Source organism: Bufo gargarizans, chromosome 2 (genome assembly GCF_014858855.1).
Source record: "Bufo gargarizans isolate SCDJY-AF-19 chromosome 2, ASM1485885v1, whole genome shotgun sequence".
Taxonomy (NCBI): Eukaryota; Metazoa; Chordata; class Amphibia; order Anura; family Bufonidae; genus Bufo; species Bufo gargarizans.
The window spans coordinates 231,150,529-231,175,324 of record NC_058081.1 but is presented as its reverse complement, the minus strand read 5'-3'; the positions used below and the strand labels follow the sequence as shown (position 1 = coordinate 231,175,324).

General features: G+C 44.3%; 1 protein-coding gene across 1 annotated transcript in view; it reads right to left on the bottom strand.

The window, feature by feature from the left end:
• SUV39H2 (SUV39H2 histone lysine methyltransferase) overlaps nt 1-24,789 on the bottom strand; it is a 35,317-nt gene extending 10,528 nt beyond the window's left edge. Inside the window, exons 1-2 of the mRNA XM_044276761.1 lie at nt 24,735-24,789; nt 7,389-7,534 (exon numbers count right to left, since the gene is read on the bottom strand). Of these exons, the coding sequence (XP_044132696.1) occupies nt 7,389-7,534; nt 24,735-24,753 (165 nt within the window). The 5' untranslated portion in view covers nt 24,754-24,789. The remainder of the gene's footprint in view (nt 1-7,388; nt 7,535-24,734) is intronic.
• Between the last annotated feature and the right edge of the window lie 7 nt (nt 24,790-24,796).

The following is a 24,796-nucleotide window of genomic DNA, read 5'->3' as shown; positions in this document are numbered from 1 at the left end:
CAGGGATGTGGCCCTCCAGCTGTTGCAAAACTACAATTCCTAGCATGCCCGGACAGCCTACAGCTATCAGCAGGGCATGGTGGGAGTTGTAGTTTTACAACAGTTGGAGGGCCACAGGTTGGTCATCCCTGTAGTAGGTGCTTTGGTTGTCCTAACATTAGTAGGGAAGATTGTAAACAGATGACACAAAATGACAATACCGAGCTTGTTTCTAGTATAATGGTTTAGGTGATGTGAAATCACACCAGTCAAGACCTCATACATATTATTACATATAGAACCGTATTGCATCTCATTCACCTCTAGAAGCACTACAGCTGTGGCCCCATGCAAATGCTGTATTAGGGCACTTTCACGCTTGCGTTATTCTTTTCCGGCATTGAGTTCTGTCCTAAGAGCTCTATACCGGAAGAGAACTGATCGGTTTTATCCTAATGCATTCTGAATGGAGAGTAATCTGTTCAGAATGCATCAGTTCAGTCTTTTTGACTGATCAGGACAGAGAACATACCGCAGCATGCGAATCCGGCATTAAAAATACTGGAATGCCAGATCCATCCTTCTGGTCTGCGCATGCACAGACCGGTAAAAATGTGAAAAAAATAAAAAAATAGAAACTGATCCGTTTGTCCATATGACAAACGGAGAGACGGATCCGTTCTTGCAATGCATTTGTGAGACGGATCGCATCCAGATTTGTCTACAAATTCTGTCCATTTGCATGCAGATTGCCTGATCCGGCAGGCAGTTCCAGCGACGGAACTGCTTGCCGGATTACTCTTCCTCAAGTGTGAAAGTAGCCTTGCACAGTCATTTCCCATCCCTCAGATTAGAAGGATCTGGTTTGATCTCCCCTATTCTCGCACAAACAATAAATGTTATACGCATGTTCAGATCCGCATTTGCCCCTACACTGTTCGCTATGGCCTGTTTTTACAGAAAAAGATAAGCATTATTAATGTCTACACTTATTTCTAAGAGATTGTTAAAGAAACTGAAAGCTAATAGGTCACACTGAAGTATAAAGTCAAAAGGCATCTGTCAGACTAGAAAGCCTTGACACAGATGTGAACACAGCCTTACACATGCCTCTAGATGGAGTTAAAGGGGTTTTCCGGTAATTTCATATTGATGGTCGATCCTCAGGATAAGGGCTCATTCACACAGCCGTAGGTGGGCCGTTCCATGCATTGGGGACAGCAATTTGCAGTCCCAAATGCACGGGCAACCTCCGTACGGTCGCCAAGATGAATCCAGACCCATTCAACTTGAATGCGGGCCGCAATAAAAAAAAAAAAATTAAATAAATAAATAAATAATAACAACAATGGGTGTCAGTAGCCTAATAAATACACTACAATGGTGCGACTATATAAACAGACTTTCCAGCATTGTATATAACTAGACAAGCTTTTGAATACAGAAAAGGAACAAGAGAACTAAAGCTTATAGGGGGATAAGGAGCACAAACACCATCCCAGCATTACAGTGTCTACCTACAGTACAGACCAAAAGTTTGGACACACCTTCTCATTCAAAGAGTTTTCTTTATTTTCATGACTATGAAAATGGTAGATTCACACTGAAGGCATCGAAACTATGAATTAACACATGTGGAATTATATACATAACAAAAAAGTGTGAAGCAACTGAAAATATGTCATATTCTAGGTTCTTCAAAGTAGCCACCTTTTGCTTTGATTACTGCTTTGCACACTCTTGGCATTCTCTTGATGAGCTTCAAGAGGTAGTCACCTGAAATGGTTTTCACTTCACAGGTGTGGCCTGTCAGGTTTAATAAGTGGGATTTCTTGCCTTATAAATGGGGTTGGGACCATCAGTTGCGTTGTGGAGAAGTCAGGTGGATACACAGCTGATAGTCCTACTGAATAGTCTGTTAGAATTTGTATTATGGCAAGAAAAAAGCAGCTAAGTAAAGAAAAACGAGTGGCCATCATTACTTTAAGAAATGAAGGTCAGTCAGTCCGAAAAACTGGGAAAACTTGAAAGTGCCCCTAAGTGCAGTCACAAAAACCATCAAGCGCTACAAAGAAACTGGCTCACATGCAGACCACCCCAGGAAAGGAAAACCAAGAGTCACCTCTGCTGCGGAGGATAAGTTCATCTGAGTCACCAGCCTCAGAAATCGCAGGTTAACAGCAGCTCAGATTATAGACCAGGTCAATGCCACACAGAGTTCTAGCAGCAGACACATCTCTAGAACAACTGTTAAGAGGAGACTGTGTGAATCAGGCCTTCATGGTAGAATATCTGCTAGGAAACCACTGCTAAGGACAGGCAACAAGCAGAAGAGACTTGTTTGGGCTAAAGAACACAAGGAATGGACATTAGACCAGTAGAAATCTGTGCTTTGGTCTGATGAGTCCAAATTTGAGATCTTTGGTTCCAACCACCGTGTCTTTGTGCGATGCAGAAAAGGTAAACGGATGGACTCTACATGCCTGGTTCCCACCGTGAAGCATGGAGGAGGAGGTGTGATGGTGTGGGGGTGCTTTGCTGGTGACACTGTTGGGGATTTATTCAAAATTGAAGGCATACTGAACCAGCATGGCTACCACAGCATCTTGCAGCGGCATGCTATTCCATCCGGTTTGCGTTTAGTTGGACCATCATTTATTTTTCAACAGGACAATGACCCCAAACACACCTCCAGGCTGTGTAAGAGCTATTTGACCATGAAGGAGAGTGATGGGGTGCTACGTCAGATGACCTGGCCTCCACAGTCACCGGACCTGAACACAAGCGAGATGATTTGGGGTGAGCTGGACCGCAGAGTGAAGGCAAAAGGGCCAACAAGTGCTAAGCATCTCTGGGAACTCCTTCAAGACTGTTGGAAGACCATTTCAGGTGACTACCTCTTGAAGCTCATCAAGAGAATGCCAAGAGTGTGCAAAGCAGTAATCAAAGCAAAAGGTGGTTTCTTTAAAGAACCTAGAATATGACATATTTTCAGTCGTTTCACACTTTTTTGTTATGTATTTAATTCCACATGAAAATAAAGAAAACTCTCTGAATGAGAAGGCATGTCCAAACTTTTGGTCTGTACTGTATATACCGTCAACAATGACATACACAATAATTAATAGAAGTGAGTCCTAGTATGGAGACATCATGGCACCAACAAACAATGTAACTATAACAGGTAATGTCCCCAAAGGGTGTTATACAAAAAAAACGCAGCAAAGGCGGCTGTATAAATCCACCGGAGCCATGTCCTGACTATATATGAAAAGCCATGGGTATGGATGGAAATAACATGGACTCGCCAAGAGATAACAGCGACCTGAATACCTGGGATGGCGTTACCCCGATGCACGTTTCGGCGTACCTTTGTCAGGGGGTGAATGGGTCTGCATTCATCCGTTCTGCAAAAAGATAGAGCAAGTTCTATCTTTTTTGCGGAACGGAAGTACGGAACAGAACCCCACAGAAGCACCAAGTAGTGTTCCGTTCCGCATCTCCGGATTTGTGGAGCCACTGAAGTGAATGGGTCCGCATACGTGATGCGGAATGCACACAGAACGGTGTCCCTGTATTGCGGATGCGCAACTGCGGGCCGCAATACGACAACGGTCGTGTAAAAAAACCTAAGTCTTCAAATCTGACCAGCAGCGGTCCCTCTGCCCCTGCCAATGAGCTGTTCTGCAGTAGCTGCATTAGTTCCAGAACTACACAGGTCTGTCCATTTCTATAGTAGACAAAGCTGAAATGGATCAGAACGTAACACAGGAACTAGCTCCATCCACTACACAACTGATGTTCCAGGAGCAACTTCCGGCGCTGCAGCTCCACCAGAACAACTAATCTACAGCGGTGTCAGGAGCCCAGTCAATCAGATAACTGATGACCTATGCTGGGGATAGGTCATCAATATGAAAGCACTGGAAAATCATTTTAAGGGAGAGTTCACATAACCGTTATTCTTCGGATCCGTCAAAAGAACAAAAAAACTAAACAGGATCCTGTAAAAAGACAAAAACGGATCCTGTGAATCAGTTATGCACCCCATCCATTTGAGCCATTTCCATCTGTTTCTTTTAGATGGAAAAACAGTCCTGCATGAAGTTTCCATCTAAAAAAATAAAATAAAAAACCTGATGCCAAACTGATGGACAGGATTTTTTATTTTTTTATTTTTTTTTACAGGATACCTTTTTTTTTCTGTTCTTCTAATGGATCAAAAGAAAAATAACAGTGATGCGAATGCTCCCTAACACTGGCATGTATACCGGAAAACAGACCCAAATATCATCTGTATACACTCCACTAAATGGGCAAAAGTAGTATTTAGAGAGGATATCCGCACTGGACAATTGCCTTTTAATTAGATAGTTAGGCAGGTCATAGGGCGAGATCTGTTGGGAGACAGGAAGTGTTTAATTACCCTGGAGTAGCACCCCAGGGGTAATATAACATTGTGGAGTGCTAAATAAAACCAATCACAGACATCCTGGCGTCTCCAGAGTAAGACCTCTTGCACACGAATGTTTTTTTTTTTTTTTCCGCTTAAGTTCCGTTTTTGCGTTCCGTATACGGAAGCATTCATTTCAATGGATCCGCAAAAAAAGGTACTCTACACAAAGATCGAACATGTCCTATTACACTGCGCAACAATGATTTTAATACCGAGAGAAAAACACGGTATTTATAGTAAAATGAGCGCGCTGATTCCAAATATGAACTCGGAATTTGCCTGACACGTCTAGATTTTAACCCCTTGAGGTCTCTGGGATTTTTTTTTTCCATTTTTACGTTTTTCACTCCCCGCCTTCCCATAGTCCTAACTTTTTTATTTTTCCATTCACACAGCCTTATGAGGGCTTATTTTTTTGCGGGACACGTAACATTTACAGTTGCATACCATGTAGTAGGGAGCGGGGAAAAAAATCCAAATGGGGTAGAATTGGGAAAAAATGCAATTCCGATAAAGGTTTTTATTTTATTTTTTACACTGTACACTATGCGGTAAAATTTACCTGTTATCTTCATTCTCCCGGTCAGTACGGTTACAATACCACACAATTTTTCTTGCGTTTTAATACAGATTTTTTTTTTTTTGCTTTTATAACCATATTCTGACCCATATAACTTTTTAGTAGTTATGTGTAATGGGCTGTGTGAGGGCTCATTTTTTGCAGGACAATCTGTTCTTTTCAGTGATACCAATCTGAAGTGTGTGCGACTGTTTGTTCACTTTTTATAATAAAATTATTGGGTAGTTAAAGTTACAAAAAATGTTTTTTATAATTTTTTTCTCGACATTTGCCGTATGCCATTAATATTTAAATAGTATGGGTATTTTCGCATGCAGCAATGCCCATGATGCTTATTTTTTATTTTAAAGGAAAGGGGTGATTTGAACTTGAATTTTTTTTTTTTATATTTGGAAAAAACGTTTTTTTACTTTTAAGTCACCTTGGGTGACAATAACTGGCAATGATTAGATTATTTTGTGTTCTTTGATGTCTACATAGACACTATTGAACACTTAAAGGGAGTCTGTCACCAGATTTTGACCTTATAGACCGCTTACATAGCGCTCTAACATAGCAGTCTATGATTCTAATGGTACCTTTGATGTTTTCTTGTGAAGCTCCCCCAAGGCAATAACGTACTTTTATTGATATGTAAATTAGGGCTCGCAAGTGCCCAGGGGCGGTGTTCACCTCGTTGGTGCCCAGGCTGTTCTGCCTCTTTTCGTCATATCCCTGCCCCAGCATCTTCCTCTGCCTGACCAGCTCTTCCTTTGCGTCCTCCTTCTCTGTAGCGAGATCCCACGCTATACATAGCTTTGCTGGGGCATGTGCACTGCGATACCCATTGTGGGCATGGCATTGCAGTAGCTACTGTGCATGCGCCGGCCAACGGCGCGAGACAGAAGCGAGGAGGCAGACCAGAGACACCCACAATGCGCATGGCAGTGCACATGCCCCGGCCAAGCAATGGAGAGCGCAGGCGTGGGATCTCGCTGCAGAGAACTTGAGAAGGAGAACACAAAGGAAGAGCAGGGCGGGCAGAGGAAGAGGCTGGGATATGACGAAAAGAGGCAGAACAGCCTGGGCACCAACGAGGTGAACGCCACCCCCCTGGGCACTTGCGAGCCCTAATTTACATATGAATTAGGCCTCATGCACACGACCGTTGTTTCATTCCGTGTCCGGTGTTCTGTTTTTCGTGATTTTCTGCGGACCCATTGACTCAAAAAAAAAAAAAAAAATTTAACCGGTCCTATTTTTTTCACGGAAAACGGTTCGCGGACCCATTCAAGTCAATGGGACCGTGAAAAAACACAGAGGCACACAAGATTGTCATCCGCGTCCGTTTTTTCCTATCATTTGCATGGCAAACTTGACAGACTTTTTTTTTTACTTTCCTTCATGTCTGGTGATCCTCCAAAAATAAAGGAAGACACACGGAAACAAATCACGGAACCCCATTTTGCGGAACGGAACACAACAACCGTGCATGAGGCCTAAAAGTCCATTTTTGCCTTGGGGGAACTTCACAAGAAAATATCAAAAGGTACCATTACAATCATAGACTGCTATGCTAGAGCGCTATGTAAGCGGTCTATAAGGTCAAAATCTGGTGACAGACTCCCTTTAATTTTCACTATACCAATACAATGCTGCCACCTAGTGGCCTGTTTTGGTGTAGTCATCTAATAGGCACTGAAGCCTGCTTGAGGCTTCAGCCTATTAGATCAATGTAACAGGTCTCTCGATCTCAGCCGGGGAACGCAGTTACCGGACGGAAGTGCGCGACTTGAGCTTCCGGACTGCGCAGATGCTGTGGTCAAAATTTGATCACGGCATCTGAAAGGTAACATCTATGCGATCAGCCTTATGGCTGATCGCATACATGTGGCGTAAGTCTCTTCTATTTAAAACTTCAGATTTGCAATCCGCACACTTGATTTAGTATAGGACAAATGTTTTTTTCCCAGTAGCAACGGACAAGGATAGTACTGTTCAATCAGGGGCCAGCGGTTCCGTTCCGCAAAAAACGGTATGCACATGGACGTCATCTGTATTTTTTGCGGACCGCTAAATACTGAAAAAGCCATATGGTTGTGTGCAAGAGGCCTAAGGGTACGACCACATGGTCAGGTTTTCTGCATGCAGTTTTGGCAGCTAAAGCCAGGAGTAAATATGAATCCAACAAAGAGGAGAAGTCGTATATGTCCTTTATACTTTCTCTCATTTTATGATCCACTCCTGACCGTGTGGTCGTACCCTACGAGGCTGCTCTGGCGATTAGATGAGTGGGTGGTCAGGCATCTTCCTTACATCTGAATCTGAGACTTCTAGTGTCAAATATTTCCAGAACGATTTTCCCTCCACCACAAAATATACTGTGTACGTTACCTTTTCTACTTTGTGGTCACAGATATACTCCACTTCATAATTGTTTAGATTCTTCCTAGTAATCCCAAGGCACTTGCAGATAAGTAGCTCTTTCCGGCATAATTCCTGAAGTGTTTCATTGGAGGCCAGGCATGGCACACACCAAGCTGTGAGGAAAGTTAACGGTGAGACTTTTCTTCATCATGGTAGCATAGAAACATGCACAGGCTACATTTGTATCACTCCCGGAATCGCCAGACATTTCTCATATCTAGAACTTAACATGGATTAAAGGGTTTCTGTCACTAGAATTTTCAGTATTAAACTGGCTGACATTAGTGATATGCTAATGTGCGCTGCACCTAACTCTGCTATTGTAATGATTATCCGCGCCTCCGTTACTGCAGAAGTCTTACTTTTATAATATGCAAATTTGCATCTAGGAGCGGGGCGTTGCTCCTGCTCCTAGAGGCTCCGTTCTCCCACCTCATTAGGCCCCCTGCACACGATCAGGATTGCGTGAGGATTTTGCGTGCGGAAAATCCGCACCGTAGGTCATGTACATTGCATTCTATGAGAATTTGAAATTCTCAATGCACACGATGCGGATTTTGACCTGTGGTGTGGATTTTAAAATCCGCGACATGTCAATTTTTTTTTTCCTGACCAGATTTTCTTCATTCACTTTGTGAAATCCGCACCGAATCCGCACGCAAATCCGCACCAATTAATGTGGATTGACCGCACAGATTTGCCTGCGAACACCTGCGGATTTCAGTGCGGATTCTCCGCACATGAATCCTGAACGTGTGCATGTACCCTTACACGCCCTCCAAGTCTTGATTGCCAGGGCCAGGCAGTGTTCGCATCCTCCTGCTGCCCCTGTGCGCTAGGGAAATCTCACGCCATTCAGGATTCGGCGCAGTGAGGAAGCTGGAGAGAGTCCTTCCCTCACCACGCCGAATACTGAACGGCATAAACGCTGCCCTGGCCCTGCAGAGTTAGGTGCAGCTGACAGCACATCACTAATGTCAGCCAGTTTAATACTGAAAATTCGAGTGGCAGAAACCATTTATTATTTACAATTGGCCACTAGGACCATAGATGTCCCTTGATTTACACGTGTTAATAATGATAAAAGATAGCTTTTATTTCTTGTCCTTAAAATGATTACTTAGAACTCTATACTATTCCTATAGTTAAAATTATCAGCGTAGCCTGCCTGCCTATTAGTAATGCTCACAGTGTTGTCTATGATTACCGGGTCCGTCCACTAGGTGGCTCTGTCTGTCTAACAGTAGCTATTTCATACGTTCTTTATTATTCAGGCATCCCTCTGCTTGTGTGCTAAACGTTGTTATACCCACAGCGTGTGGGCTGCTATGCCACCTTCCTGGACTTCGCTCCTATCCTTATATTTCTCTCATACATGGATGCAGGCCGGGCTACCGCTGGTTAAAAAAGCTACTACACTAACTGCCCCCCATTTAAACACGGCAAACGCTGCTGTAAAGTTCTGTTCACACAGGTTGAAAAGCATCACCAATAGAATGGCCACCAATTATAGGAAGAAAAAAAGTACAGACCAATGCACATCACAGTTATCATAGATCTGAGACCCTCCCCCACAGCACCGTTTACAATATAGGGGTCTGAAAAGGATGCAGAATTTATAGATTTCTATTTTTACGCATACACTTTCCTTCTATATATAAGTAAGCGGAAAAAAAAAAAAAAAAAAAAAAAAAAAAAAATCACATTATATGATTTAATGCAGCAAGTTGAAGAGACTTGTTTAAAGGGGTTTTCTGAGAGTTTCTAACTGATGGTCTATCCTCAGGAGAGGTTATCAGCATCTGATCTTGGGGGGCCAACACCCAGGACCGCCGCCGATTAGCAGTTTGAGAAGGCAGTAGCGCTGTGGCCTTCTCTCAGCTTTCCCAAGGCCAATGACGTTCATGTGTCATGTGCCCTAGGCGCAGTTCAGCCCCATAGACACCAGACACAACCGCTACACAATGTACGGCACTAGGCTTGGTGAGCAGGGAGACGGCCGCAGCCCTCACAGGATCTCCGCTGCCTTCTCAAGGCAGCAACAGCTGATCGGCAGGGATCCCGGGAGTCGGACCCCCACAATCAGATACTGATAACCTATCCTGAGGATAGGTCATCAATATAAACATGTTGAAAACTTTTTTTTAACCCCATCAGGACCCCTCAATTTTTCACCTTAAGGACCAGGCCATTTTTTGCAAATCTGACCAGTGTCACTTTATGTGGTGATAACTTTAAAACGCTTTTACTTATCCAGGCCATTCTGAGATTGTTTTCTCGTCACATATTGTACTTCAGGACAGTGGTAATATTGAGTAAAAAAAAAAAAACATTTTTATTTATTAAAAAAAAGCCAAATGTATCAATTAAAAAAAAAGGAAAAAGTTGCAAATTTCAATTTCTCTACTTTTATAATAGATATTGCTTTACATTCCCCATATGTCTACTTCATGTTTGGATAACTTTGAAAATGACTTTTTTTGTGACGTTAAAAGACTTCTTCTTACGAATGTTTTAAGAACATTTCCAAACCCCAATTTTTTCAGGACCAGTTCAGTTACGAAGTCACTTTGTGGGGCTTACATAATAGAAACCACCGCATTTTTTAACCACCTCCCGACCGCTGTACGCACCGATGCGTCCGGGAGGTGGTTGTTTAGTTCCTCCTGGACGCATCGGCGCGTCCTCTCACGAGACGCGAGATTACGTCACAGCCGGCCCGCGCATGCGCATCGCGGGCCGGCATTTCGCAGAAGACTATTTCGTCAGCAGCCTGCCGGCCACGATCATTGGCTGGCAGGCTGCTGATTTTTAAAAAATCCAATCAGCAGCCAAATAACCCCACATATTAGTAAATATGATGGGGTTATATGGCTGCTGTGCTCCTCTGCTCCTTCTTTTGGTCGGTTGGTTCCAGCAGAGGAGCACATCTTTACTGTGAGTACCCACCACACCACATTTAGCCCCCAGATCACCCCAATTAACCCTTTGATCACCCCTGTCAATCACTAGTGAAAGGAAAAAAGTGATCAGTGCAAACTGTCACTTTTTTTTTTCACTGTTATTGACCGTTAGGTTTTAGGTATAGTTTAGGTCCCTTGGTTAGGTAGTTAGCGATCAGTTAGCGCCCAGCCCACCGCACCGCAGTCCGTTATTCGCTGATTAGCGTATCGCTAATCAGCATTTGTACTTTTATAGTATCTGAAAGTGATCAAAACTGATCACGGTCAGATCTATAATAGTACTAGTGTCACTTTAGTTCGCCCTCCACCCAAAACGCAGTGTTTGCCCGATCAGGCCTGATCGGTCGCCCACACGTGCGTTCGCCCACACCCGCCCCACCGCAGTGACAAAAAATTTTTTTATTTTTTTTTGATCACTGCACATTCACTTTACACGCACTGCGGCGATAAAAAAATCAGTTTTGATATTTTTTATCAACCGCAGCGGCCTCCGGTACTTCGCTAGCCTCCCCTTTGTAAGACAGGCTTGCTTTTTTTTTCTTGGGTAGTCTCAGGGAATACCCCTAAATTTAGTTGCCCACATGTCAAACAGGGGGTATTCCTCTGAAGAGGCCTACAGGCTTCTGACCCAGTCGGATGAGGAGTGGGAACCCTCATCTGATGAATCCAGCGGGTCAGAATACGAACCTGTAGAAAGCAGTGGCTCTCTGACCCAAAGTTCGGACAAGGAGGCTGAGGTCCCTGATAGCACCAGGCGTACCCGGCCCCGTGTCGCTAGACCGCAGGTTGCGCAGGATCCGCTTCAAGAGCAGCAGAGTGGGGCTGGTGCTGTCGGATTACGTGGTGAGGCATACACCAGCAGCCCAGCCCTCCCTGGACCTAGTACCAGCACTGCCGTACAACCTGGTGAAGTAGCGAGCACCAGAAGGGCAGTTGAAGCTGGTACGGTGGCACGTGCAGTAGTGACCCCGTCGCAGCCACCGCAAAGACGTGCCCGTAGAGCCCCTAGAATCCCAGAGGTGCTGGCAAACCCTGATTGGCAGTCCCCAACTTCAGCCGCACCCGTAGTTTTCCCTTTCACCGCCCAGTCTGGAGTTCGGGTTGAGACGGCTCAGATCGGTTCGGCCCTGGGATTTTTTGAGCTGTTCTTGACTGCGGAGCTTTTAGACTTAGTCGTGGCAGAGACAAACCGGTATGCCACACAATTTATCACCGCTAACCCGGAAAGCTTTTATGCCCAGCCTTTCCGGTGGAAACCAGTCCAAGTTTCCGAATTTAAAACTTTTCTGGGCCTCCTCCTCAACATGGGCCTGACAAAAAAACATGAATTGCGGTCATATTGGTCCACGAACCCAATTCATCACATGCCCATGTTCTCTGCTGCTATGTCCAGGACACGATTTGAGGTCATCCTGCGTTTCCTGCACTTTAGCGACAACACCGCCTCCCGTCCCAGGGGCCACCCTGCTTTTGACCGGCTCCACAAAATCCGGCCCCTCATAGACCATTTCAACCAGAAATTTGCAGATTTGTATACCCCTGAGCAAAACATCTGCATAGACGAGTCCCTAATACATTTTACCGGGCGCCTTGGCTTCAAACAATACATCCCAAGCAAGCGCGCCCGGTATGGGGTCAAATTGTATAAGCTCTGTGAAAGGGCCACAGGCTATACCCACAAATTTCGGGTCTATGAGGGAAAAGATCAGACCCTGGAGCCGGTCGGTTGCCCTGACTACCTGGGGAGCAGTGGGAAGACAGTTTGGGACTTGGTGTCACCCTTATTCGGCAAGGGGTACCATCTTTATGTGGACAATTTTTACACAAGTGTGGCCCTCTTTAGGCATTTGTTTCTAGAACGGATTGGCGCCTGTGGTACCGCGCGAACTAGTCGCGCGGGCTTCCCCCAACGGCTCGTTACCACCCGTCTTGCAAGGGGGCAGAGGGCCGCACTGTGTAACGAAGAACTGCTCGCGGTGAAATGGAGAGACAAGCGTGACGTTTACATGCTCTCCTCCATTCACGCAGACACGACAATCCAAATTGAGCGAGCAACCCGTGTCATTGAAAAGCCCCTCTCAGTCCACGACTATAACCTCCACATGGGAGGGGTCGACTTCAATGACCAGATGTTGGCTCCGTATTTAGTTTCCCGACGCACCAGACGCTGGTATAAGAAGGTGTCTGTATATTTAATTCAATTGGCTCTGTACAATAGTTTTGTTCTCTACAGTAAGGCTGGGAGAACTGGATCCTTCCTCAAATTTCAGGAAGAGATCATCGCGAACCTCCTGTATCCAGGAGGTTCCGTGGCCCCATCCACCAGTGTAGTTAGCCGTCTACACGAGCGACACTTCCCCAGTGTCGTTGCTGGTACCTCAAACCGACCGCCACCCCGAAAAAAATGTCGTGTCTGTAGCAGGAGTGGAATAAGGCGTGACACCCGTTATTTCTGTCCTGACTGTCCCGACCACCCTGCCCTATGCTTAGGGGAGTGTTTCCGAAAGTACCACACACAGGTACACCTAGCATAGGGATCACATCTCACCAGGATAGGCACACAGGGCTATTAGGGCCCATTCACTCACAGCTGCTGCAAACGTCTCCTTTCACATGGGACAAAGTGCATAACGCACTTCGCCACATCTTTAGGCGATTTGCGCTTTGCACATTGACCCATGGGGAAGGAGAGGTTTGTTCTATAAAGGTAAAAAAACAAAAAAAACAAACAAAAAAAAAAAACAGGTAAGCAAACAGGTTAATGTTTAGTTCCAAAAGTTAAAGTTACATGTTCTGTTCCAAAGTTAATAAAATTATTGCGTTGTGGCCTGGTTTTTTTTATTTTTTTTTGTCTTTTTACCTTCCAGGTGGACCAACCGATCTACTAGCTGCAGCACCGATGTGCATTCTGACAGAAGCATTGCGCTGCTGTCAGATTACACGCAAGTCGGTGTATGCGGCGCTGCAAGACGGGATTTTCTCCTCTGCAGTGACAGATACGTTTGCCAAGGCATACGAGCTGAGGAGGAGGCGGCGTTCCTATGCTTTGGCAAGCATTTTGTACATATATATATATATATATATATATATATATATATATATATATAAAAAAAAAAATAATCCCGGCAATGATTTATTCATCCACATCGATTGATGCGAATGGAGAAATCTGGTTTGCCAGGGCATACGAGCTAAGTGGGTATGGATGTAGGGCGGAGCTCCTATGTCCTGGCAGATGCCTTTCCCCTCCATTTTTTTTTTTTGGCAGAGATTTTTTCATCCACATTGATCGATGCGAATGAAGAAATCTGTGCCGTTCATTTTTTTCTTTCAGCCCAGATGCTGAACGGAAAAAAAAATCTCATTACCTGTATGCTCAATATAAGGAGAATAGCAGAAACTCCTAATGCTGGCCATACATGTAATGATTGCGGAGACCCTCAAATGCCAGGGCAGTACAAACACCCCACAACTGACCCCATTTTGGAAAGAAGACACCCCAAGGTATTTGCTGAGGGGCATATTGAGTCCATGAAAGATTGAAATTTTTGTCCTAAGTTAGCGGAAAGTGAGACTTTGTGAGAAAAAACAAAAAAAAATCAATTTCCGCTAACTTATGCGAAAAAAAAAAAAATTCTATGAACTTGCCAGGCCCCTCATTGGATACCTTGGGGTGTCTTCTTTCCAAAGTGGGGTCACATGTGGGGTATTTATACTGCCCTGGCTTTTTAGGGGCCCTAAAGCGTGAGAAGAAGTCTGGGATCCAAATGTCTAAAAATGCCCTCCTAAAAAGGAATTTGGGCCCCTTTGCGCATCTAGGCTGCAAAAAAGTGTGACACATCTGGTATCGCCGTACTCAGAAGAAGTTGGGGAATGTGTTTTGGGGTGTCATTTTACATATACCCATGCTGGGTGAGAAAAATATCTTGGTCAAATGCCAACTTTGTATAAAAAAAATGGGAAAAGTTGTCGTTTGCCAAGATATTTCTCTCACCCAGCATGGGTATATGTAAAATGACACCCCAAAACACATTCCCCAACTTCTCCTGAGTACGGCGATACCAGATGTGTGACACTTTTTTGATGCCAAGGTGGGCAAAGGGGCGCATATTCCAAAGTGCACCTTTCGTATTTCACCGGTCATTTTTTACAGATTTTGATTGCAAAGTACTTCTCACACATATGGGCCCCTAAATTGCCAGGGCAGTATAACTACGCCACAAGTGACCCCATTTTGGAAAGAAGACACCCCAAGGTATTCCGTGAGGGGCATGGCGAGTTCCTAGAATTTTTTATTTTTTGTCGCAAGTTAGTGGAATATGAGACTTTGTAAGGAAAAAAGAGAAAAGAAAAAAAAATCATCATTTTCCGCTAACTTGTGACAAAAAATAAAAAATTCTAGGAACTCGCCATGCCCCTCACGGAATACCTTGGGCGTAGTTATACTGCCCTGGCAATTTAGGGGCCCAAATGTGTGAGAAGTACCTTGCAATCAAAATGTGTAAAAAATGCCCTGCAAAATCCGAAAGGTGCACTTTGGAATATGTGCCCCTTTGCCCACCTTGGCAGCAAAAAAGTGTGACACATCTGGTATCGCCGTACTCAGGAGAAGTTGGGGAATGTGTTTTGGGGTGTCATTTTACATATACCCATGCTGGGTGAGAAAAATATCTTGGTCAAATGCCAACTTTGTATAAAAAAATGGGAAAAGTTGTCTTTTGCCAAGATATTTCTCTCACCCAGCATGGGTATATGTAAAATGACACCCCAAAACACATTCCCCAACTTCTCCTGAGTACGGCGATACCACATGTGTGACACTTTTTTGCTGCCAAGGTGGGCAAAGGGGCGCATATTCCAAAGTGCACCTTTCGGATTTCACCGGTCATTTCTTACACATTTTGATTTGTGGGGTTTTTCTACTGTCTGGGCATTGTAGAACCTCAGGAAACATGACAGGTGCTCAGAAAATCAGAGCCGTTTCAAAAAGCGGAAATTCACATTTTTGTACCATAGTTTGTAAATGCTATAACTTTTACCCAAACCATTTTTTTTTTTGCCCAAACATTTTTTTTTTATCAAAGACATGTAGAACTATAAATTTAGCGAAAAATTTATATATGGATGTCGTTTTTTTTGCAAAATTTCACAGCTGAAAGTGAAAAATGTCATTTTTTTGCAAAAAAATCGTTATATTTTGATTAATAACAAAAAAAGTAAAAATGTCAGCAGCAATAAAATACCACCAAATGAAAGCTCCATTAGTGAGAAGAAAAGGAGGTAAAATTCATTTGGGTGGTAAGTTGCATGACCGAGCGATAAACGGTGAAAGGAGTGTAGTGCAGAAGTGTAAAAAGTGGCCTGGTCATGAAGGGGGTTTCACCTAGCGGGGCTGAAGTGGTTAAACTACACCCCTCAAGGTATTCAAAATAGATTTTACAAACTTGGTTAACCCTTTAGGTGACCCACGGGAATTAAAATTCTAAATTCCACTTTTTTTTTTTGGCGATTTTAAATTTTGTATCTATTTTTTCTGGAACACATCAAGGGTAAACAGCCAAACAAAACTCAAAATCTATTACCCTGAATGTGGAGTTTACAGAAACACCCCATATGTGCTCAAAAACTGATGTATGGGCGCACAGCAGGCTTCAGAGTGGAAGGAGCACCATATGGCTTTTGGAGAACGGATTTAGCTGGAATGGTAATTGGGAGCTATGTCGCATATGAAAACACCCTGAGGTGGCTCTACAGTGGAAAGCCTCAATAATTGGCCCCAATTCTGAAAACTACACCCCTCAAGGAATATTTCAAGGTGTGTAAGGAGCACTTTGACCCATCAGGCGTTTCACAGAAGTAGGAAACGCTTGGCTGTGAAAATGAAAAATGATTTTTTTCCAGGAAAAGTTGCTTCACACCAACATTTTTCACTTTCACAAGGGGTAACAGCACAAAATGCACCCCACATTTTGTTCCCCATTTCCCCCCGAATACACCAACACCCCATATGTGCTAAAAAAAAAAATGTGCTAAAAAAAAAATAAAAAAAAAAAAAAAATAATAATATATGAGCAGGGCTCTAGAGTCAAACAGCTAAATATGGATTTTGCTGACCTGAATTGGCAGACATGTATTTTAGGTGCCATGTCACAATAAATAAATTCCTGAGGTCCCCACAAATAAAAAACACCAACAAGTGACCCCCTTTTGGAAAGAACACCCCCGGACTAACATTTTAAGTGGTGCAAAGGGTACTTTTTTACCAAACAGGTGTCTCACAGAAGGCAGAAATACTAGATAGAGGATTTCAAAGCACACATTTGTAAAAAATTGAAAATTACTACCAGACCCCAATTTTTCACTTTCATAAGGGGTTAAAGGAGAAAATGCACCCCAGTATGTGTTCCCAATTTTCTCCCCATTCAGGAAACACCCCATATATGCTTGTAACCTGCTGTATGGGCGCACAGCAGGGCTCTAAAGGCAAACTGCAAAAATATGGATTTTGCAGGCCTGAATAAACAGACATGAATTTTAGGTGCGATGTCGCATTTAAAGAAAAATCCTGGGGTCCCCAGAAATTAAAAGCCCCAAGAAGTGACCCCATTTTGGAAAGTGGACCCCAGTACGAACATTTTAAGGGGTGGAAATGTCACTTTTGACCTAACAGGTGTTTCACAGAAATGAATATGTAGTGGTTGGTGAAACTATGTAAGCTATGCGGACTAAATCAGAGATAAGGTGGTAAAACTACAGGGTACATCATGGATGACTGGTAGATTCTGAAACACTCCTGCATGCACAGGCCAGGTTTTTCAGGGCCGGTTTCGCAATAGTAAATTGTGTCTTTCCTTATCCCCCTTTTGGAACACGCCCTGCATCTTCTTTGGGTCCTTCCCTTCCTTGCTGTCTGGGGGGACTAGACTTGGAAAATGTTACCCTGGTACAACACGGGCACCATGACTACCAGAAGTACTGGGACCCTCCCCGGCCTGGCTTTGAAAAATTAGGGCCTTGGATCTAGAGGAACGTTCCTGTGTGGCCTGCAGATTGAAATAGCACGTACGCATTGCCCATTGCCACCTGTACAATGTGTACAGCTAGCTTTTTGTACCACTTTTGTTTTTCGTGTGGCACCGTAGGGCTTCAGAACTTGATCTGAAAGATCAACCCCTCCCATATGCTTATTGTAGTCCAGGATGCAAACTGGTTTGGTGGTTTATAGTACCTCGCACATGAGCAGGGGAGCTGGTGTTAGTTTGAATGGTGGACAGTACAAGGATGTCCCTCTAGTCCTTGTACTTAACCACCAGCATGTTCTCATGGAGGAGAGCCCTGCTTTTACAGTGGTTGCCCTACCAGGGATCTAGGGAGGACTCTTTTGCGCACTGTGCCGCAAGCCACAGTACCACTGGCAGTTAGGGACCTGAATAGGAGTATGCTGGTATAATAGTTATCCAGATAGAGGTGGTAACCCTTAGCCAGCAGTGGGTGCAGCAAGTCCCACACAATCTTTCCACTAACTCCTAGGACGGGGGAATTCTGGGGGTTCTATGCTGGAATCTTTACCATCATAAACGCGGAAATTGTGGGTGTACCCGAATCTACTCACAAAGTTTGCAAATTTTTATGCCATACCTTGCCCGTTTGCTAGGCAGGTTCTTTACAACGCCCATATGCAGCACGAGTCCCCAAATTGTCATCGCTGCTACACTTACTGGGGTCCAACCTAGGGGTCTAGCGTACGACAAGGTAGGGTTCTGATCTATAAATTGGTTTGGGCCACCAGTAAATTTACAAAATCTTCAGAAAAGATTATTTAAAAAACAAAATTGTTTTGTGAAGCCCGCACTCTGTGTATTCCGGAGTTACCCACAAAATCCAGAATTTGGGGTTGATAATCGTCAGGGGTGGGATCCATATGGGGTCACTGGAAGTCTGCCTCAGCTGCTACCCTGGGGCGCCTTCTAGAGGGTCCCTCATCAGTGGATGATGATAATGAGGGGGTAGAGGAGTAAGGCTAGGTCTACACGACGACATTTGTCGCGCGACATTTTGTTGCACCAATGTCGCGCGACAATTTTTATAATGGCAGTCTATGGTGTCGCACTGCAACATGCGACGCGACAGTCGCAGAAAATCCATTCAGGATGGATTTTTCTGCGACTGTCGCGTCGCAGTCGCAACATGTCGCATGTTGCAGTGCGACACCATAGACTGCCATTATAAAAATTGTCGCGCGACATTGGTGCAACAAAATGTCGCGCGACAACTGTTGCGCCCTATCTGTCGCGCGACAAATGTCGTCGTGTAGACCTAGCCTAAAGGAAAGTGGCATCCTCTTCTCCCTCATTGGCAGACTCTGTATCAGAGGCAAGATACACGTATGCCTCTTCAGCTGAGTAAACTCCTTGGGATGGACGGGCCATTTTTATTTTATTGGGGTGTAATGTGTAAAACTTTATTTTGTATGGGATGTGTATGTAGTGTTTTCACACGTGAAGGGGCTTGTTATAATTTTAAAATATAGAGAAAAGAGTTAAAAAAAGAATAATTGCTGGACGCACAAACCTACACTAACTAAAAAAAATATAACACTACACAAAAAGATGCACAGTAAACTGAGCAGACCGGTCAGAAAAATGTATGTTTCTGATCAGCGCTCAGCAGGTGCAGGACGCACACACACAGATATTATGTGCGTGCAAAAATCTACCCTAACACTACCTAACTAAAATTGGTTTCTATCTAACACTAAAAGTACTTTTTACACAAAAAAGAAAAAAACTGAGCACAATAATAAACTGAGCGACTAATAAAAAACGGTACTTAATGGTGCTCAGGGCTGCAGACCGCACGCAAGCTGACGCTTGGTGCATTCGTGCAGACACTGCAGTATAAAAATTCACTGCACATACAAAAAAACACTAGCTAAAAATATATATATATATATATATATATATATATATATATATATATATAGTTAGGCAGCACTCATTCACACATGTCTATTTTTTGACATGTGTGAATAAACTGCACATTTTTTACTTTAAGGAGTGCTGCGGATATATATATATATTATAGAATGCTCAACCTGCGGCCCTCCAGCTGTTGCAAAACTACAACTGTGGGAGTTGTAGTTTTACAACAGCTGGAGGGCCGCAGGTTCAGCATGCCTGTTATATACTATTACTTTTTTTTTTTTTTTTAGAAGGACAGATGAAAAAAATATACAGGTCCTTCTCAAAAAATTAGCATATTGTGATAAAGTTCATTATTCTCTGTAATGTACTGATAAACATTAGACTTTCATATATTTTAGATTCATTACACACCAACTGAAGTAGTTCAAGCCTTTTATTGTTTTAATATTGATGATTTTGGCATACAGCTCATGAAAACCCAAAATTCCTATCTCAAAAAATTAGCATATCATGAAAAGGTTCTCTAAACGAGCTATTAACCTAATCATCTGAATCAACTAATTAACTCTAAACACTTGCAAAAGATTCCTGAGGCTTTTAAAAACTCCCAGCCTGGTTCATTACTCAAAACCGCAATCATGGGTAAGACTGCCGACCTGACTGCTGTCCAGAAGGCCATCATTGACACCCTCAAGCAAGAGGGTAAGACACAGAAAGAAATTTCTGAACGAATAGGCTGTTCCCAGAGTGCTGTATCAAGGCACCTCAGTGGGAAGTCTGTGAGAAGGAAAAAGTGTGGCAGAAAATGCTGCACAAAGAGAAGAGGTGACCGGACCCTGAGCAAGATTGTGGAGAAGGACCGATTCCAGACCTTGGGGGACCTGCGGAAGCAGTGGACTGAGTCTGGAGTAGAAACATCCAGAGCCACCGTGTACATGCGTGTGCAGGAAATGGGCTACAGGTGCCGCATTCCCCAGGTCTAGCCACTTTTGAACCAGAAACAGCGGCAGAAGCGCCTGACCTGGGCTACAGAGAAGCAGCACTGGACTGTTGCATGTCATTCGGAAATCAAGGTGCCAGAGTCTGGAGGAAGACTGGGGAGAGGGAAATGCCAAAATGCCTGAAGTCCAGTGTCAAGTACCCACAGTCAGTGATGGTCTGGGGTGCCATGTCAGCTGCTGGTGTTGGTCCACTGTGTTTTATCAAGGGCAGGGTCAATGCAGCTAGCTATCAGGAGATTTTGGAGCACTTCATGCTTCCATCTGCTAAAGCTTTATGGAGATGAAGATTTCATTTTTCAGCACGACCTGGCACCTGCTCACAGTGCCAAAACCACTGGTAAATGGTTTACTGACCATGGTATTACTGTGCTCAATTGGCCTGCCAACTCTCCTGACCTGAACCCCATAGAGAATCTGTGGGATATTGGAAAGAGAAAGTTGAGAGACGCAAGACCCAACACTCTGGATGAGCTTAAGGCCGCTATCGAAGCCTCCTAGGCCTCCATAACTCCTCAGCAGTGCCACAGGCTGATTGCCTCCATGCCACGCCGCATTGAAGCAGTCATTTCTGCAAAAGGATTCCCGTCCAAGTATTGAGTGCATAACTGAACATCATTATTTGAAGGTTGACTTTTTTTGTATTAAAAACACTATTCTTTTATTGGTCGGATGAAATATGCTAATTTTTTGAGATGGGAAATTTGGGTTTTTATGAGCTGTATGCCAAAATCATCAATATTAAAACAATAAAAGGCTTGAACTACTTCAGTTGGTGTGTAATGAATCTAAAATATATGAAAGTCTAATGTTTATCAGTACATTACAGAAAATAATGAACTTTATCACAATATGCTAATTATTTGAAAAGGACCTGTATATCTGCGAAAAAAAAAAAAAAAAAAGCCCAGGTTCTGAGCAGTGAAGTACGGACTGATCAGCACTTGGCGTTCACAGCTCGCACACAGAAAACGGGGAGGGTAATAGGGATCTGGAACTTCTACTGAAGAAAAAATAAATAAGTCACTGCAGCAGATGTTCCTCTTCCTCTATACAGGAGCAGTAAAGGCAGTGAAAGCTGTGGTAGAACCACAAATCCCAGCAGATAGAGCACTGAACCTCTCAGCATGCAGTCACTAGCTAGAATGGCTGCATGCAGGGAGGTTTTGCCCTTTCCTGTGCAGCTATAGCGCTGCCATTGGCTGGAGCGTTGTTCCAGCCAATTGCAGCGCTGGCAGGGGATGCCAAACACTGGTGTTCCCTGCCATCCCCCCCCCCACCCTTTACATGTGCTTCCAGCGCTGCGATGTGTTGGTCTTCACCGATTGGCCAATCGCAGCACACGGAGCTGCAGGGGGGCTTAAATAGCCGATGCTGCCGTTACCCGGCGTGGCTGCCTTTCGGTAAGGGGAGCCATCACGCTCCGGTCCCACCGCGATTTTCACCTAGAGTCCGGCAGACCTTGTCGCTACCTTAAGTCACGTTCGGTTGCGCTGTACATGTATGGCGTGGGTCCTCTACGGGTTAAGAACTTTTTCACACGAGTGATACAGATTGTGTCAGGATCTAGTCAGGGAAAAAACCTGATGGTTTTGCACATAAGTTCAATCAGTTTTGTCTGCAATTGCATCCAGTGTCTGCAGTTTTTTTTCTGGGTGGATGTTATCAGTTTTGTGTTGTTTTTAATGCTCTTGAAGAAAATCTGAAGAAGAAATAATTTACATCTCCCAGCAAGCATCAGTGAACAACGCATTGCATCCGGATGTCTTTCGTTTTTCACACAAGCCCCATTTACCTCTATGGAGCCAGAGCTGCGTGAAAAACACACAATATAGAAGATGCTGCGATATTTCCTAAACGCAGAAAAACAACGCTCACGTACACAGACCCATTAAATGAATGGGTCAGGATTCAGTCAAGACGCTTGTGTTCTCTACACGCATCACATCTGGACAGGAAACTCACTTGTGTGAAAGAGCCCAATTCATCCACTTTACGGCAGATTTCCCGGCCATAAGGCTAGTTTCACACTAGTGTTAAAGGGGTTCTGCAGTTTGTTTTAACTGTCTATCCTCTGGATAGATCATAAGCATCTGACCGGCGGGGGTCTGACACCTGGGACCCCCCACAAACAGCTGTTTGAGAAGGCAGCGGCGCTATAGCAACGCAACGGCCTTCTCACTGTTTACTGCTGGCCCAGTGATGTCACGACTAGTAACAACTGGCCTGGGCACGTGAACAGAGCTTAGCCCAGTGCCCAGGCCAAGAAAAATTATATAAAAGTGTGGTATCATACCGACCTGGAGAATGAAGATAACAGGTCAATTTTACCGCATAATGTACAGTGTAAAAATAAAAACCTTTCAGAATTGCGTTCCCCCCCCCCCCCCCCAATTCTACCCCATTTGGAATTTTTTTCCCGCTCCCTACTACATGGTATGCAACCATAAAATAGTACCATTAGAAATAACTTGTCCCGCAAAAAATAAGCCCTCATAAGGCTATGTGAATGGAAAAATAAATAAAAAAGTTAGGACTATGGGAAGGTGGGGAGTGAAAAACGAAAACTCAAAAAAGGAAAATACCAGGGTCCTCAAGGGGTTAAGGGCTCATTCAGAAGAACGTATTTACGTATCCACATCCATTCTGCAATTTGCAGAACACTTGTGGACCCAATACATTTCAAGGGTCCACAAAAAATGCGGACTTGTGAATTGCTGCAACTTTCATACTCCTTGGCTAAAAATACTCCTCAAAAAGAATAAAAAATTAGTTTTTTTTATTCTTCCAACCAAAAAGTACTACGACCTCTGCCTGTTACCTTCATTCACCAGGTCAGTAGGATTACAGCAATGGCACAATTGTATTGTTTTCCTTATTTTTTATAATTTAAAAAAAAAAAAGTTAAATGTATTTATTTTTATGGACATTCTGACCCCCATAACTCCCCCCCCCAAAAAAAACACTTCAGTGGTTTGGTCAATGATTGTGAGCCAAAACCTGGGGAAAGGTCAAAAACACAGAACAGTGGTAAATCTTTGGGCAGCATGGTGGCTCAGGGGTTGGCACTGGTGCCTTGCATTGCTGGGTCGGTTCGAACCCAACCATGGCCGAAGGCGTACATATGTCCTCCCTGTGTTTGCGTGGCTTTCTTCCGGGTACTCAGTGTCCGTAAAAACTATATAACAGCTTCCCGCTGTAGTGAGCACTTACCGCTCACACGGGCATCACTCCCGACGGCTGGTTCATTAGTCAGCATGCCGGGACCGCGCTGACCGGTGAGCATGAACATACTGTACAGGTCCTTATTTTATAAAAAGGGGGAATGTATGTTTACTTCAAATCTGAGGCTCCTGTGCCCACCAGGCCATGAGGGAGCAGGGCAGCCAGAGGCCCACAGCCCCCCGCCCAGCCAGCCTCTCCTATGCTGATATAAGACAGACGGCCCTTAGCAGCTCTCTCACATGAGCATTGCCATGTCAGCCCCGGTTTTCTACCACAAATGTTTTCCCTAAATAAAGTACCGTACACTACAAAAATGTTCCCCCGTCACTGTCCCTACACATTAGCAAAGAAATTAAAAATTGTCAGCTACACTTTAAATAACTCATTTATAGAAGTCCCATTTTCCATGTTAAGGTCCAAATAGGCTGTACCCATAAAGATTTTACGCTAAAAAGTTAGAAACCAGACAAATTCGTAGCAGGGAGTCCTGCCAGGGTAGTGGCACAGAATCGGATTACAATATTCTATCTTTATTTTCATATTTTACTTAAAAACGAAAACGTCCTGGCAAAAATGGGAGAGCGCCACTACACACGTCAGGGCCACAGCTGTAGTGCTGCTAGGTGTACACACTGGGCCTCATACAAATAACCGGCCGTTGCCAATAGCAACCAATACAACTGAGAACATCTGACTGGTCGCTATGGGCTACACTGACGCCTTTTGTTGGCACGGGCATGAGGCCATCCGTGCCAAGCGCTTGTTGGCTGCTGCCCTCACAGCTGTTTACTCCCACACCTGAAGTGGAATGGCGATTTGACAACCAGCCACTATAGAAGGCAACGGAGGACACAACGAGTAAAGGGCAAGTGCCCTGAGGGTACAGCAGCCATGCCAAGCTGCCCAGGGGCTGGCAGAGCCGGGGCACCACAGACCGTCCGCAGCTGGACTTCACGGACGGCTGTGTGTACACAATACAAGGTCCGTTGCAGAAACGCACACACTATAGAGTTCTAACACCGCAACTAACTGCTCCTCAACTAGATGTGGTCGGTAACGTAGCTACTTTTTAGGCCGGGCCCTGAGACCAGCCACTCCGGGAAACGCAGCCAGCAGCCGGGCACATGCTGGTTCCGTTCACCAGTTTGTATCCCGCGCGTTTATGTCATCACAGAAATCAATTACACGCAGCTCCAGACTCACCTCCACGCGTAGCGGCCATCTTGTCCCCCCGCCAATCACATCTCCTTGTCGTGACGTCACAG